At 42.8% G+C, this 16632-nt stretch overlaps 1 protein-coding gene and 1 long non-coding RNA gene across 4 annotated transcripts in view; one reads left to right on the top strand and one right to left on the bottom strand.

The window, feature by feature from the left end:
* Positions 1 to 144: 144 nt before the first annotated feature.
* Positions 145 to 15546, bottom strand: LOC135105252 (putative nuclease HARBI1). Of its 2 annotated transcripts, none has more exons than XM_064013477.1 (7): positions 15360 to 15546; positions 9792 to 14763; positions 9372 to 9635; positions 7994 to 8250; positions 3459 to 3613; positions 2726 to 2818; positions 145 to 1859 (listed from the first exon to the last, which is right to left on the bottom strand). In XM_064013477.1, exons 1-2 carry the CDS (start codon positions 15544 to 15546, stop codon positions 14516 to 14518), a joined length of 435 nt encoding a protein of 144 aa, XP_063869547.1. In that variant the 3' UTR covers positions 145 to 1859; positions 2726 to 2818; positions 3459 to 3613; positions 7994 to 8250; positions 9372 to 9635; positions 9792 to 14515. The 2 variants fall into 2 exon arrangements, with proteins under 2 accessions (XP_063869547.1, XP_063869546.1); XM_064013476.1 differs by lacking the exon at positions 15360 to 15546 and having other exon boundaries at positions 9792 to 9961; positions 10163 to 11055.
* LOC135105254 (uncharacterized) overlaps positions 11069 to 16632 on the top strand; it is a 5926-nt gene continuing 362 nt past the window's right edge. The window contains exons 1-5 of one of the 2 annotated variants that reach the window (XR_010270775.1): positions 11069 to 11128; positions 11256 to 11333; positions 14300 to 14749; positions 15352 to 15628; positions 16387 to 16632. The exon at positions 16387 to 16632 is cut by the window's right edge and continues 362 nt beyond it. This is a non-coding gene — a long non-coding RNA (uncharacterized LOC135105254). Of the gene's footprint in view, positions 11129 to 11192; positions 11334 to 14299; positions 14750 to 15351; positions 15629 to 16386 lie in introns of those variants that run through there. The other variant, XR_010270774.1, reaches the window with a different exon arrangement.

Genomic DNA, 16632 nt, shown 5'->3' with positions numbered 1-16632 from the left:
TTAGCACTTTAATTATTAGAGTTCCTCACCAGTCATTTTATTCGAGAGAGAGAGAGAGAGAGAGAGAGAGAGAGAGAGAGAGAGAGAGAGAGAGAGAGAGAGAGAGAGAGAGAGAGTCTAAATGAATGATAAAAAAAATAATAATCAGTTACAGTATTTTATTTATAAACAAGAACAATTCATGATAATAATAATAATAATAATAATAATAATAATAATAATATTTAAATACAAGGAGGAAAATGTGTAATAATAATAATAATAATAATAATAATAATAATAATAATAATAATAATAATAATAACAATAACTGCTTTTATCTTACTCACACAGATAAATAGTTTTATAAATAGTTTATTGACCATAAACATTGTGTACATACACACAAAATTAAATAGAACAGATAAAAATTTCAAAATGTAGTCAGTGACACACAGAAGACTGGTGACAAAACCTACTAAAGCCCATTAAATGATTGGGTGTCTCAAGTTTCCACATCATCAGTGGAACACTGCTTCTGAGCACTCAGGGATGGACAAGCTTTTCATGGCTTGTGTGAATGGAGACAAGACGTGTAGGGGATTTATTTGTTCTGTTTTTTCTTGTCCTACTCTCTCTTCCTCCCTCTTGACTCTTCCTTTGCTTCATCCTACTCTTTCTCTTGCTCATTCTTTCTCTCTCTCTCTCTCTCTGGACTTTTCAGACATAGCTCCTTATGATTTTTTGGCAATCCCAAACCTGTTGACAGTATCCTTATCTGAGAGCCAAGGAGACCATGCAGAATGTGGCAGCATACCTATCATTGGTTGCAGAAGCGTTTGAGCAGTGGAGTGATGGATGATTGTAGGAATGTGGTGGCACTGCTATCCACCATGACATTCATCCACATAACAGAACCATCTCACATGGTGCATTCAGCCTCAGGGAGAGGAACCTCTGTAGCCTTGGGCAGTAGCCCTTGGTCAGGTTTGCTCCAGAGTCAAACCTGCTTACCATCCGAGAATACCTTGGGGAGGAATGAGGAAGCCTTTTGCTCTGAACCCATGAAAATTGTTCAACCCTATAAGGGAAAAATATGAATGTTGAACAAATTGATGAGAAATGGAAGGATTAATGGGCTAAGTGTGTTGGATTACAGAGGGCTTTCTTTGAAGGACATTTTGAATGATACCATAATTTTGGCCCTTAGCCCAAGGTTGGATACTTCTGAACCGTTCTTGCATTTTTAAGCTAAGTAATATAAAATGCTCAATTAACAAAGGAAGGATAATGAAAAGATAAAACAAATCAGGAATTATATCAATTCATAGCTTTATCATAGTTCTAAGTCATAAATACTACAAAAATTAGTCAATCTCTTCAGAAATAATTATAAGATAAGCTTTAATAATAAAAAGTATGTATAAATAGATGAAATGTTGTCACCTTCACCAATGCCGGCTTCTTGTTATTCAGCACATGCTTGTGCTTCCTGAACACCGGTCTCATACTGGATAGAGACAGTAATGTATGGAGGTTTGATGCAATACAACATTTTATATAAGGATAAAAACTTGCATAAACTTCCTGTTTGTGTTTTTCTACTAAGGTGCAATTGTTAGGTGAGCATTTGCAACTTCCTACACTTAAACCATAACATCCCTACTACAGTGGCTCAGAGCCACACCATCACTTGTTGCTTGTCCACTAGTAAATAAGTTTTTTGTTTGTTCATTCTCATTCCTTCCCTATTTAAAACATCATTCCATCTTGTCATGGCCTCTTGAAGATCTTGTTGGCTTCCTGTCACGACAGCGACATCGTCTGCATAGGCCAGCATGATCTCTTTATCCTCCCTTACACACACTTCCTTCAGGCATCTGTCCATGTATATAATGAATAGCAAAGGAGAGAGCATCAATTATTCAATTATTCAATTATTCCTCACACACACACATACACACACACACACACACACACACACACACACACACACACACACACACACACACACACACACACACACAGGTAATAACAATAATATCTACCCTATATTGTAATGCACATTTTCATAATCACCACTGAATCATCATCATCATCATCATCAATATTTTTTATCAATAATATTAACAGTATTTATATATGTACATAGCATTACTATTATTACTACACACACACACACACACACACACACACACGTACATACACTCACCTCTCGGCAGGGGTGGTGGGGAACAGGAGGAGGAGGAGGAGGAGGAGGAGGAGGAGGAGGAGGAGGAGGAGGAGGAGGAGGAGGAGGTGGACGAGGAGGAGGAGGAGGAGGAGGAGGAGGAGGAGGAGGAGGAGGAGGAGGAGGAGGAGGAGGAGGAGGAGGAGGAGGAAGAGGAGGATTAACACTGTGTGAGTGACTGACAGACTGACTAACTGACTAACTCACTAACTGACTGAATGACTGACTAACTGACTGACTGAATGACTGACTAACTGACTAACTGAGTGACTGACTGACTGACTCACTGACTGATACATACATACATACAGACAGACACAAGTACACAAGAATAAAAAATAAAATACATAACTGAAAAATCATTGCAATACACAGACAGACAGACAGACCAATGACAGAAAGACAGACAGATGGAGACAAACTAAACAGATAGATAGATAGTGAAATGACCACACAAAACACACACACACACACACACACACACACACACACACACACACACACACACACACGCACCTGTTGAACATAGTAAGCTGTGGCACCAGGTTCAGACGGCCGCTCTACACAGCCTCGGACGCCTCCTGTGCCAACTCCTTGCATCGAACGAACCTGTGTAGACATGAAAGTAAGCAAGCAAGTGTTTATGGCTAATTATAATACTCAATATGCCAGTATCATCTCCAGCATCACCATCTGCTCACCACTGGGGCCTCTCCTGGGGAGAGTTAGGAGAGTGAGAGAGGGGAGGGAGAGAGAGGGAGAGGAGAGGAAGAGAGAAGGGGAGTCTTGGAGATGGTTTGGGGTGAGTCTGGGATGGTCTGGATACATTGGGAATGAGAGAGAGAGAGAGAGAGAGAGAGAGAGAGAGAGAGAGAGAGAGAGAGAGAGAGAGAGAGAGAGAGAGAGAGAGAGAGAGAGAGAGAGAGAGAGAGAGAGAGAGAGAGAGAGAGAGAGAGAGAGAGAGAGAGAGAGAGAGAGAGAGAGACTGTGAAAGGCTGGAAGAGGCTGTGAGAAGTTGGGATGGACTGGAAGTCTTGGGGACAGTTTGGGGTAAGTCTGGAATGGTCTGGATACACTGGGAATGAGATAGAGTGAGAGAGAGAGGCTGTGAGTGGCTGTGAATAGCTGGGAGAGGGTGTGACAGGTTGTGAGAGGCTGAGAAAAGACAGTGAGAGGGTGGAGAAAATAATGGGAAACTGGAAAAATGAAAAGGAGAGATAGAAAGAGACACACAGGTAGACAGACACACCTGTAGGAAGGGCTCCTTAATATCCCCTTATCAGCTGGAGGGAGGGCTACAGGTAATAATCTTTTCTTCTTCCTTATCCGTGCCTCCTCCTCGTCCTCCTCCACCTCGTATTCCGGAACTGGCGACCCCACCACCGGCACCTCCGACATGGCCTCCTGCGGGATGGTAAGGTAGTTAGGGAACTGTCTGAGTTAGCGTGTGTGTGTATGTTGGTTAAGTTTGGTTAAGTGTTAAATAAAGAATGGTATTTTATATTAATTTCAATATTTATCTACTTATTATCTGTATTTTGAAGATACATGTAGCATTTGAACTGTAAACCTTTGTAATTGTCTGTCTCCTGCACACCCAGCTCCTCAACACCCCTGTGCCTGCAAATGGGTCACTGAACATTAAATAAACTTGTCTCAGTCCCCTACATACACACAAGTGGCTGGCCAAACACTAGATCAACACAAACAGTGAATAAACAGTGGGAATCTGCTGGTCTGAGTCCCCTACATACACACAAGTGGCTGGCCAAACACTAGATCAACACAAACAGTGAATAAACAGTGAGAATCTGCTGGTCTGAGCCCACAAAACACACTAGTGGCTGGCCAAACACTAGATCAACACAAACAGTGAATAAACAGTGGGAATCTGCTGGTCTGAGCCCCCAAAACACACAAATGGCTGGCCAAACACTAGATCAACACAAACAGTGGATAAACAGTGGGAATCTGCTGGTCTGAGTCCCCTACATAAACACAAGTGGCTGGCCAAACACTAGATCAACACAAACAGTGGATAAATAGTAGGAATCTGCTGGTCTGAGCCCCCAAAACACACAAGTGGCTGGCCAAACACTGCATCAACACAAAGTGGATAAACAGTGGGAATCTGCTGGACTGAGTCCGCTACATACACACAAGTTGGCTGGCCAAATACTGCATCAACACAAACAGTGAATAAACAGTGGGAATCTGCTGGTTCTGAGACCCCTACATACACACAAGTGGCTGGCCAAACACTGCATCAACACAAACAGTGGATAAACAGTGGGAATCTGCTGGTCTGAGTCCCCTACATACACACAAGTGGCTGGCTAAACACTGCATCAACACAAACAATGGATAAACAGTGGGAATCTGCTGGTCTGAGTCCCCTACATACACACAAGTGGCTGGCCAAACACTGCATCAACACAAACAGTGAATAAACAGTGAGAATCTGCTGGTCTGAGCCCCCAAAACACACTAGTGGCTGGCCAAACACTAGATCAACACAAACAGTGAATAAACAGTGGGAATCTGCTGGTCTGAGCCCCCAAAACACACAAGTGGGTGGCCAAACACTAGATCAACACAAACAGTGGATAAACAGTGGAAATCTGCTGGTCTGAGTCCCCTACATAAACACAAGTGGCTGGCCAAACACTAGATCAACACAAACAGTCATAAATAGTAGGAATCTGGTGGTCTGAGCCCCCAAAACACACAAGTGGTTGGCCAAACACTGCATCAACACAAACAGTGAATAAACAGTGGGAATCTGCTGGTCTGAGTCCCCTACATACACACAAGTGGCTGGCCAAACACTGCATCAACACAAACAGTGAATAAACAGTGGGAATCTGCTGGTCTGAGTCCCCTACATACACACAAGTGGCTGGCCAAACACTTGATCAACACAAACAGTGGATAAACAGTGGGAATCTGCTGGTCTGAGTCCCCTACATACACACAAGTGGCTGGCCAAACACTAGATCAACACAAACAGTGAATAAACAGTGAGAATCTGCTGGTCTGAGCCCCCAAAACACACTAGTGGCTGGCCAAACACTAGATCAACACAAACAGTGAATAAACAGTGGGAATCTGCTGGTCTGAGCCCCCAAAACACACAAGTGGCTGGCCAAACACTACATCAACACAAACAGTGGATAAACAGTGGGAATCTGCTGGTCTGAGTCCCCTACATAAACACAAGTGGCTGGCCAAACACTAGATCAACACAAACAGTGGATAAATAGTAGGAATCTGCTGGTCTGAGCCCCCAAAACACACAAGTGGCTGGCCAAACACTGCATCAACACAAACAGTGGATAAACAGTGGGAATCTGCTGGTCTGAGTCCGCTACATACACACAAGTGGCTGGCCAAATACTGCATCAACACAAACAGTGAATAAACAGTGGGAATCTGCTGGTCTGAGTCCCCTACATACACACAAGTGGCTGGCCAAACACTAGATCAACACAAACAGTGAATAAACAGTGAGAATCTGCTGGTCTGAGCCCCCAAAACACACTAGTGGCTGGCCAAACACTAGATCAACACAAACAGTGAATAAACAGTGGGAATCTGCTGGTCTGAGCCCCCAAAACACACAAGTGGCTGGCCAAACACTAGATCAACACAAACAGTGGATAAACAGTGGGAATCTGCTGGTCTGAGTCCCCTACATAAACACAAGTGGCTGGCCAAACACTAGATCAACACAAACAGTGATAAATAGTAGGAATCTGCTGGTCTGAGCCCCCAAAACACACAAGTGGTTGGCCAAACACTGCATCAACACAAACAGTGGATAAACAGTGGGAATCTGCTGGTCTGAGTCCCCTACATAAACACAAGTGGCCGGCCAAACACTAGATCAACACAAACAGTGGATAAATAGTAGGAATCTGCTGGTCTGAGCCCCCAAAACACACAAGTGGCTGGCCAAACACTGCATCAACACAAACAGTGGATAAACAGTGGGAATCTGCTGGTCTGAGTCCGCTACATACACACAAGTGGCTGGCCAAATACTGCATCAACACAAACAGTGAATAAACAGTGGGAATCTGCTGGTCTGAGTCCCCTACATACACACAAGTGGCTGGCCAAACACTAGATCAACACAAACAGTGAATAAACAGTGAGAATCTGCTGGTCTGAGCCCCCAAAACACACAAGTGGCTGGCCAAACACTAGATCAACACAAACAGTGAATAAACAGTGGGAATCTGCTGGTCTGAGCCCCCAAAACACACAAGTGGCTGGCCAAACACTACATCAACACAAACAGTGGATAAACAGTGGGAATCTGCTGGTCTGAGTCCCCTACATAAGCACAAGTGGCTGGCCAAACACTAGATCAACACAAACAGTGGATAAATAGTAGGAATCTGCTGGTCTGAGCCCCCAAAACACACAAGTGGCTGGCCAAACACTGCATCAACACAAACAGTGGATAAACAGTGGGAATCTGCTGGTCTGAGTCCGCTACATACACACAAGTGGCTGGCCAAATACTGCATCAACACAAACAGTGAATAAACAGTGGGAATCTGCTGGTCTGAGTCCCCTACATACACACAAGTGGCTGGCCAAACACTAGATCAACACAAACAGTGAATAAACAGTGAGAATCTGCTGGTCTGAGCCCCCAAAACACACTAGTGGCTGGCCAAACACTAGATCAACACAAACAGTGAATAAACAGTGGGAATCTGCTGGTCTGAGCCCCCAAAACACACAAATGGCTGGCCAAACACTAGATCAACACAAACAGTGGATAAACAGTGGGAATCTGCTGGTCTGAGTCCCCTACATAAACACAAGTGGCTGGCCAAACACTAGATCAACACAAACAGTGGATAAATAGTAGGAATCTGCTGGTCTGAGCCCCCAAAACACACAAGTGGCTGGCCAATCACTGCATCAACACAAAGTGGATAAACAGTGGGAATCTGCTGGTCTGAGTCCGCTACATACACACAAGTGGCTGGCCAAATACTGCATCAACACAAACAGTGAATAAACAGTGGGAATCTGCTGGTCTGAGTCCCCTACATACACACAAGTGGCTGGCCAAACACTGCATCAACACAAACAGTGGATAAACAGTGGGAATCTGCTGGTCTGAGTCCCCTACATACACACAAGTGGCTGGCTAAACACTGCATCAACACAAACAATGGATAAACAGTGGGAATCTGCTGGTCTAAGCCCCAAAACACACAAGTGGTTGGCCAAACACTGCATCAACACAAACAGTGGATAAACAGTGGGAATCTGCTGGTCTGAGTCCCCTACATAAACACAAGTGGCTGGCCAAACACTAGATCAACACAAACAGTGGATAAATAGTAGGAATCTGCTGGTCTGAGCCCCCAAAACACACAAGTGGCTGGCCAAACACTGCATCAACACAAACAGTGGATAAACAGTGGGAATCTGCTGGTCTGAGTCCGCTACATACACACTAGTGGCTGGCCAGACACTGCATAGGCACAGATGGGGAGCTGGTTTGGCCTGACAGCACCCTCCAGTATTCATGTAAATTCTGGCTACCATTTGCAATTCTATTTTGGGGAGCCACACCTCAGAGAGTCTCTTTTATTGAAGTTTTGTCCCCCCCCACGGCTGGCTGGCCTACATAACAAAATAAATAGATAATGTTTTTTTTTTGTCAGTTAGAGGACTTTTTCATCTCTACCTGTTGAAATAAGATTATCTCGGAAAGTTTAAAAATGATGCATTACTACTACTACTACTACTACTTACCCTGAACAATACCTCATCCTCAGCATCAGAGGACGGCCCCTCCCCCTCCTCACTGACTAACTGTTGTTGTTGTTGCAGTTGTTGTTGTAACAGAATCAACCTCTTCCTCTCCCTCTCTCTCTGACGTGCCTCCCTCCTGGCCTCCCTCTCTCTCCTCCTCCTCTCCTTCCTCTCCCTCCTCTCTTGCTTCTCTCTCTCTCTCTCGCTGCTGCTGCAATCTCTGGGTCCACCATGTCCTCGTTGATCCTCGGGATTTGCTGCAAAAGGAGGGAGAGAGTGAGTGAGTGGAAGTGGGAGAGAGGATGAGAGAGAAGGGTAAAACTATTATTGTAAGAGAGAGAGAGAGAGAGAGAGAGAGAGAGAGAGAGAGAGAGAGAGAGAGAGAGAGAGAGAGAGAGAGAGAGAGAGAGAGAGAGAGAGAGAAATATGTAGCAGTAATAATAATAATAATAATAATAATAATAATAATAATAATAATAATAATAATAATAATAATAATAATAATAATAATATCTAAAACATTCCCTCTCTCTCTCTCTCTCTCTCTCTCTCTCTCTCTCTCTTTCTCCTAGTGCAACCTACACTCATAAATTATTTCTTGCCCCAAAAAAGCTAATTTGGAATAAGACAAACAGTAACAAGTCCGAACATAGCAGTGGATCTTAAACTCCTAGAAACTGGAGACATTACTGTATTCCAGACCTTGGCGTTTGTATACAAAGCTCTTAATACAAACACAAGAGACACGGGCTCATGATATTCAGTTAAGACAGACAGGTAACTTGAGGACACCCTTCTGCTGAACCTCCCGTGCCCAACAGAGTGTCGTCTCACGAGGAACCAAGCACTGGACCCGGCTCTCGGACACAGTTAAAAACAAACCATTACATTCCTTTAAATTACTGATAAAACAACACTTAACAAGTAATTATTCATTGTATTTATTAGTTTTCAAATTGTAATCAGCTCTACTATTATAAACATATGTAATTGTTTGTAATTTGTAATAGTTATTATTATTATTATTATTATTATTTACTTTTGTTATTGATATAATTCTTTTTTGCATGTATCTATAATTTGATTGGGTTAAAGTTATGAATTACTTACTAAATAATTATGTACTGTCTTTTTCTTTTTTTTTTCATGAGAGCTGAATAAAACACTGGTCTTAAACCTTAGTGTAAAATATTCATTAGTCCACAAAGACCTTGTGCTCCATGGACTGGCCATCACATATCAGAATGTCTATATACCAGTCTGTCTGTATATATTAACACCAATATATATCATTTAATCAATCAATCACTCTGTAAGGAAAATATAGACAAATAAATACAATAACAACAGATGTATATACACTCTCTCTCTCTCTCACCTGCTGAGGAGGGAGATAAGCCAAGCCACAGCTAACCCAGGTGTGTGTGGCCCACCTCCACCTCCCATCACCCCCGCTGGCAGCACCGCAGGGGGGCAGGAGGGGGTGAGGGATGACTGGGCAGGGGTCACAGGGAGAGGGGTGGCTGGGGCAGGGGTCTGGGGCTGGGGTCGGGGGAAAGCCTGGGACTCCGACCACTTGCATGACCCGACCAACTCCAACGACTTCTGCCCCTAATACCTGCGTGTTGTCAGCTGGAACAACCTGAGAGGAAGGAGGTGCTCAGAAGTAGTAGTAGTAGTAGTAGTAGTAGTAGTAGTAGTAGTAAGATTGATTTTCTATCTCTGTCTCTCCTTTCTGTATGTAAAAAACTTTCTCTCTCTCTCTCTCTCTCTCTCTCTCTCTCTCTCTCTCTCTCACCTGTATGACATTCCCTGCCTGCACTATCATGGGGAAGTGGGGCTGCGGGGCTGAGGCATCTTGGGGCAACACCTGAAGCATGTTCCCCATTTGAATAACCCTTGTTGTGGCGGTGGTGGCAGTGGTGGTGGTGGCGTCAGTCCCCTCGGCTGCATCGTAAGGTACTGGAACTGTTGGGAGGAGGGGGGTTAGTTTGGGCGGCCACGCCCCGGGGACTTAGCCTTGGGAGGAGAGCGTGCCCAAAGGGGGGCAGGGACCGGTTCTTGTAGGGGCTGCGGGCACACGCGGGAGGGCGGCCCTGGGGAGAAAGCTACTAGATTCGTTCAAAGCATATCTAAACCTAACAGAACACTATTTACAAATAAACCCACCTGTTATAATTAGCTTGTGCAACAGTTTGAGGGCGAAGGTAAGGAGTGAGGAGCCACTGCTTACAGGGATAGCCACTGTCCCCGGGAAGGTAGCATCCTGCAGGTACATGTTGTTCCTCAAACATCAGTTTGAGTGCTGACTTATCTAGTATTCTTGCATCGTTGACTGAGCCAGGCCACCTTGCCACAATGTCAAGAATCTTATAGTGAGCATCAAATACTACTTGCACATTTATGCTGTGATAGCGTTTCCTGTTCACATATACATGTTCATCGACATGAGGAGACACAATTCTTATATGAGTACCATCAATCACTCCCACAACACCGGGAAACTGAGTTACTTGCATGAACTCTGCCTGTTTTTGCTGCACTTCACGCTGGGTGTGAGGGAAAGCCACGAACTGGCAGATTACTTCTGGGTCAGCCAGTGCATCAATTGTCTGTGATATTGCACGGCTGATAGTGGGCTGCGTTGTTCCAAAATCATCACAACTGCACTGTTGCATTTTTCCTGTGGCTAAATATCGTAATGTGATGGCCACCATCTCAGGGGTCAAGGCTCTATTTCTTTCAGTTTTACTTTGCAGCTTGTCTCTCACTATATCAGTCACTGCAACAATACCAGCACGGTCCAATCTGAATCTTTTCAGTAACTCAGCATCGTCGTACTCAGCGAAAATATCTCTTCTCACTCTGTAGGTGCGCCGCTGACGTTGTTGTGCCGCCTTCCTGCTAACGGCTGGGTTCATCATGCTCTAAATAAATTTTCCACCTACCTTTAATAATCTGTTGGAGGTAACTTGTGGAAAGAGAAAAAAAGTGCATTATTTTTATGCAATAATATTTTTAATTTTTGAACTTGAAAATGCAATATACTTTAATCCAGAGATTTAAAAAGTGAACATACGTTTTAACCCAGCGGGTGCTGTAAACAGTACGTTGGCGGTTCACACCAGTTCAGAAGTAAGGTATCTTAAATTGCACTCGACAATGTTGTGAATACTTTAAAATGCTTGAAGCCATACTTGATGCCTTCCATAACGTGTAAAGTAAGAAGTTAGCCTGTGTTAAAAAGTGGTGATCCCTGCAGATTACCAAGGCATCCAGTCTCCCAGCAAGTGCCAAGAGGCATTCATTCAATGCTCCGCTGACACCAATTTGCCCAAAGGTATGCATTATATGTGGAAAGTACATTACGTACGGTGTAGAGGTGGTTGTCTAGTGATATAAATGGTAAGGTGGTGGTGCTGGTGATTGTGATGGTACTACACTGTTATTACCGTATGTCAGTATATTGAGGCTTGATATCACTTTTATTAATGTGCCAGTATTTCATTACCTATCTTATGAAATAACACTAGCTCTTGATATATTCTTTTCTACAAACCTTTAACAATAATTGAAACGTTTTTTTTAAATTGAATTCAATGCCTTTTCTTATTGATGAAAATAGGAAATAATTATGGCTACCACTGGCTAGACACGCCATACCTTGCCTTGAGTTTAGGTATGGTTAGGTTAGGTTTGATATGGTTGGGTGTAGTTAGGTTAGTTTTGGGTATGGTTAGATTACACCAAGTACAGTTAGGTTAGTTTGGGTGTGGTTAGGTTTGGATGTGGTTAAGTTAGTTTAGGTATGGTTAGATTACAGCAGGTATGGTTAGGTTAGTTTTGGTGTGGTCAAGTTAGTTTAGGTATGGTTAGGTTACAGCAGGTATGGTTAGGTTAGTTTTGGTGTGGTTAAGTTAGTTTAGGTATGGTTAGAACCTTGGACAAAAAATGAGGAACATCACTGAACCAAAAGATTTTTATTTATTTATTTATTTATTTATTTTATTTATTTATTTATTTATTTAATTTTCTTTTAATATTTCAATGAAAATTAGCAGTATTACTTATATCTGTCGACTTTCCAAGAGGGTTAGAGAATGCCTCAAGCCATTTGTAAGATAAGATTACACGTAAATTGCTTGGTTTAAGAGAAACTGGCATGTTAGTAAAATGAATCTTTACTGTCATGTGAATCAATATTTATAAATACAAAAAGTTTAAATCTCCAAGAACAACCTGTGTTTTACAGTAATGTGGGTAGCCCACATGGGACCCATAAAGTAGCCCACAAAACACCCACATGCCTCCCATTATCCAATGTTGGCTGGGTATATATATATATATATATATATATATATATATATATATATATATATATATATATATATATATATATATATATATATATGAGGAGGCAGTAGACATCTGCCTAAATGATAATTACTACCAGTGAGGTCTAAAGCACTGTTCAGGGGGTGCTGTGAACTTATCATTAAACCCAGCTGTGACCTCGCTGAACGTTTCCCTTTGTGTCTCACAACACAAGGGGGCAGTCATAGCCTGCCCTCTAAAGACAACTCTCTTCCTCCACACAAAACTACAAGCACCTAATAACACACACACCTTTCACTCAAAAATTTTAAAATCATCGTGGCGACTCCTACACCAGCCTCGTAGTCCCCATCTGGGGAGGGGACCATAAATGTCCCCAGGTCAGACTGCCTTTCTGTCAAAGACCCTAAGTGTCTTGACACCCCCCTCAACTTTTTCTTCATTAACTTCTGCAACATTCGCAGTCAAAGATCTAATTTTCAATCTGTAGAACACCACCTCTCCTCTTCTAAACCTCATCTTCTTTTCCTCACTGAAACTCAGGTGTCTGAGGCAACTGACAGTAGCTCCTTTTCTGTTCCCTCTTACTTTCTCTATCCTCATTTTCAGTCCAAAGCTGGATGCTGCATTTATGTGCACAATGATTTAACCTGCTCTCGTGCCCACGCTCTTGAATCTTCTGAGTTTTCCACCATCTGGCTACGACTACAGAGTCACTCTCATACTAAATTTATCTGTGCTGTATACCTCTCACCTAACTCCTCTGATTATAAGAAATTCTTTAACTACTTAACTTCCAAAGTGGAGCACATTCTGACCCTCTTCCCTTTTGCAGAGATCTCCATTCTTGGAGACTTCAATGTTCACCACCAGCTTTGGCTTTCCTCTCCCTTCACTGACCATCCTGGTGAACTAGCCTACAACTTTGCTATCCTCCATGACCTAGAGCAATTGGTGCAACACCCTACTCGTATTCCTGACTGTCTTGGAGATACACCCAACATTCTTGACCTTTTCCCCCAGCCTCAGCCCCAGCCCCAGCCTTTTCATCCCAGCCTCTCCCAGTGTATCCTAGCCTCTCCCAGTCCATCCCAGCCTCTCTCAGTGCATTCCAGCCTCTCCCAGTCCATCCCAGCCTCTCCCAGTCCATCCCAGCCTCTCTCAGTGCATTCCAGCCTCTCCCAGTCCATCCCAGCCTCTCCCAGTGCATCCTAGACTCTCCCAGTCCATCCCAGCCTCTCCCAGTCCATCCCAGCCTCTCCCAGTGCATTTCAGCCTCTCCCAGTCCATCCCAGCCTCTCTCAGTGCATTCCAGCCTCTCCCAGTCCATCCCAGCCTCTCCCAGTGCATCCTAGCTTCTCCCAGTCCATCCCAGCCTCTCTCAGTGCATTCCAGCCTCTCCCAGTCCATCCCAGCCTCTCCCAGTGATAATAAAGCAATTTGGATTTAGGAAAGGGAGATCGTGTTACAAACTTACTGAGTTACACTTAGATCTATAGAAAACTGTTATCAAATGGCATATAACATTTTATGTTATATGCCATAATTTATTATGGCATATAACAGATTATTATTACAGATGCCATTTCTTAAAGAAATGGCATCGGTTTTTTTTTTTTTTTTTTTTTTTTTATTATTCTCTTTCTCCCTCTCCCTCCCTAAGGCAGTGCTCCTCTTACAAAGAAAAAATAAATAATTAAATAAAATAATTAATTTACAAATCAAGGGCTGGATTTGTGTCTGTGGAGGCCTGTGAGCAGCCTGAGTGTGGAGGCCATCTACCTGAAATATTTATATTAATATTTTTGTATCTGTATTCCATGCAGTTTTTAATACATATAATATATTATAGTGAAAGGAACATATTTATTTAGTGTAAATGAAACAAGTGGTTATTTTGATAGTAATAAAAAAAATATTTAGTTCATAGAAAACTAGTGTTTGATTAATTTAAGTTTCTTTCACTTACAGAATATTTATGTGGGAGACTCCTCAGATTGTGGAGACCCCAGATTGTGGAGGCTCCTGGGCAGCTGGTCTTTTTGTGGACTCCTAAATCTGGCACTGAACAAAATTCTCTCTCTCTCTCTCTCTCTCTCTCTCTCTCTCTCTCTCTCTCTCTCTCTCTCTCTCTCTCTCTCTCTCTCTCTCTCTCCTCAACTCTCAACCACTGGATGGTATATCAGTTCACACAGCAAGAAGCCAAGGACCCACCGAGGCTGTCACTTGGAAGAGGTCATTGTTGTTGCATCCAGCATCCCAGCCTGACTGCCTAGACAGGTCCCGCAGGTTGCTGAATGGCAGAGGTGCAGGCTGCTCCACAGCAAGATGTGAGACCAGTGTGGCAGAGTATGATGTGTACACAATGAGGGACACACTGTAGCCAACCCAGTAGATTACCCGTGCTGCAGTGCTGATTGGGTAGGTGTTGGAGCCTGCAGGAGGAAGAGGAGGAGGGAAAGATGCCATGAAAAGGCAATTTTAAGACATGGAGGATGATGCAAAGGCAATTTAAAATCTTTGAAAATAACACATCTTTTTAAATTTAAAAATGTAGAAAAGACCATTTTAAAATGTTTCAGAGATGAAAATGCAATTTAAGAGTTTTTCTCATCATTTCTAAAAGATTTATATCTCATATCTTACTAAGAAAACTGTTGATATCATCATATGAAGAGAACTACTGATAAAATTAAATACATTACTTGATATCCATATCAGTCATATTAACACCATTTGCTTATATTGCTCATGCCAGAACTAATTCAAGTTAATATCAGCTCAATTATGAAAATACACCAGGTATCATGTAAAGTTTCCCAGTTTTAAATCTATCCTTTAATAACTGTCTTTCTGTATTCCCATCTTATCAAACATTAAACACCACTACCCTTGCATTCAACTTAGTCTCATACCCCAACAGGTCCTCACCCTGCTGTAGGAGGGCTGGCAACATGTACCAGCCGTCTTACCAAACACTAAATGCTCCAACACTTGAACTGACCAGTCTTACACCTCAACAGGTCCTCACCTTGTTGTAGGAGAGCTGACAACATGTACCAGCCAGCAGCAACTCCCATGCTAACAGGCTTCTCCCCCGTGGGTATGTAGCACCTCTGGAGTCGCTCGATGAAGAAGAGGATGCTGGCGAGGCCTGTCGTGTTAGCCGGGATGCGCCGATACAGAGCTGTGTCCGTTGGGGTTGTGTAGGCAAGCATCTTCTTGGCAAGGTCCTCGTAGGTGGCCGCAAACAGTTTACGGCTGTGGGATGAGAACTTGTCTTGTGAATGTGACGTTGGGGTGAGTGTTAATCTGATTTTGTGTTACTATGTTCTGTGGGGAGTGGGTGTTAATGTGATTTTTTGTTAACTGAATGCTGTGTCTGACTTCCTGAGGTGTAGTATGGTGGGCCACAAGATTGTCCCTTTCCACTAGGGGCTGACAGATGATATTAAGAGTGTGAATGTGTGTGTGGTGTTAACGTGCTGGAGTGTGCACAGCCAGGAGTGTTTGGGGAATGAAAATAAAAGGAGTTATGGATGTTTAAAAATGCATCTTTTGAGAGCTAAGTATACAAGAAAGTTGGTGTGTTTGGGGAATGAGTAAACAATGAAGAAATGTTTTGAGGAACTGGGTGTGCAGAGGCAGGAGTGTTTGGAGAATGAGAATACAGGAAGACAGGAATGATTTGGGAATAAGTGTACAAGAAAGGAGTGTTTGAGTGACAATATATAAGGAAGGTGTTTTGAAAATGAGAGTACAAGGAATGAGCATTTTGGGAGTTAATATACAAGGAAGCAAGTATTTAAGGGACTCAAGTATACAAGATTATTTTCCTGTCATATGTCATTATACAGTGTTTTTCTTTGTTATATACATCATTCCCTTTCACTTTTCATATCTTGTGTTCTCGTCATTCTGATGTAATGTTACAGATAGAGAATGTTTGGTGTCAAATTTTCACTAATTTCATATGTGTATAAACTTTCATTTACTTGACTTTTTTTTTACTATTACTACTATATTTGCTTGCTTTTTAAACAAGTCTTTTCTTTCAGAGGAGGGAAGCACAGGGGAGGAGGAGGACGAGGAGGAAGAGAGTGAAGAGTCACAAGAGGAGGAGGAAGGTGGAAAGAAAGAGGAAGGAGAGGAGGAGGAGGAAGATGGAGAAGGAAAGGAGAAAGATAAGAAGGAAGGCAATGTAGAATGGAGGCGTCCTTGGTTTATGTTCAGTAAAGCCCCGTATTCTTGTCATGGCAATGTAGAATGGAGGCGTCCTTGGTTTATGTTCAGTAAAGCCCTGT

The sequence above is a fragment of the Scylla paramamosain genome, chromosome 11 (genome assembly GCF_035594125.1).
Source record: "Scylla paramamosain isolate STU-SP2022 chromosome 11, ASM3559412v1, whole genome shotgun sequence".
NCBI classification, from domain to species: Eukaryota; Metazoa; Arthropoda; class Malacostraca; order Decapoda; family Portunidae; genus Scylla; species Scylla paramamosain.
The sequence above is the reverse complement of the archived record's forward strand: the minus strand, read 5'-3'. Positions and strand labels throughout refer to the sequence as shown.

Bases quoted from the DNA above. Each gene is read 5' to 3' on its own strand.
- LOC135105252 (XM_064013476.1), bottom strand. From the start codon at position 10,917: ATGATGAACCCAGCCGTTAGCAGGAAGGCGGCACAACAACGTCAGCGG. The intron at 9,962-10,162 runs GTGGGTTTATTT...TCCTCCCAACAG, and splicing joins GCACAAGCTAATTATAACAG to TTCCAGTACCTTACGATGCA.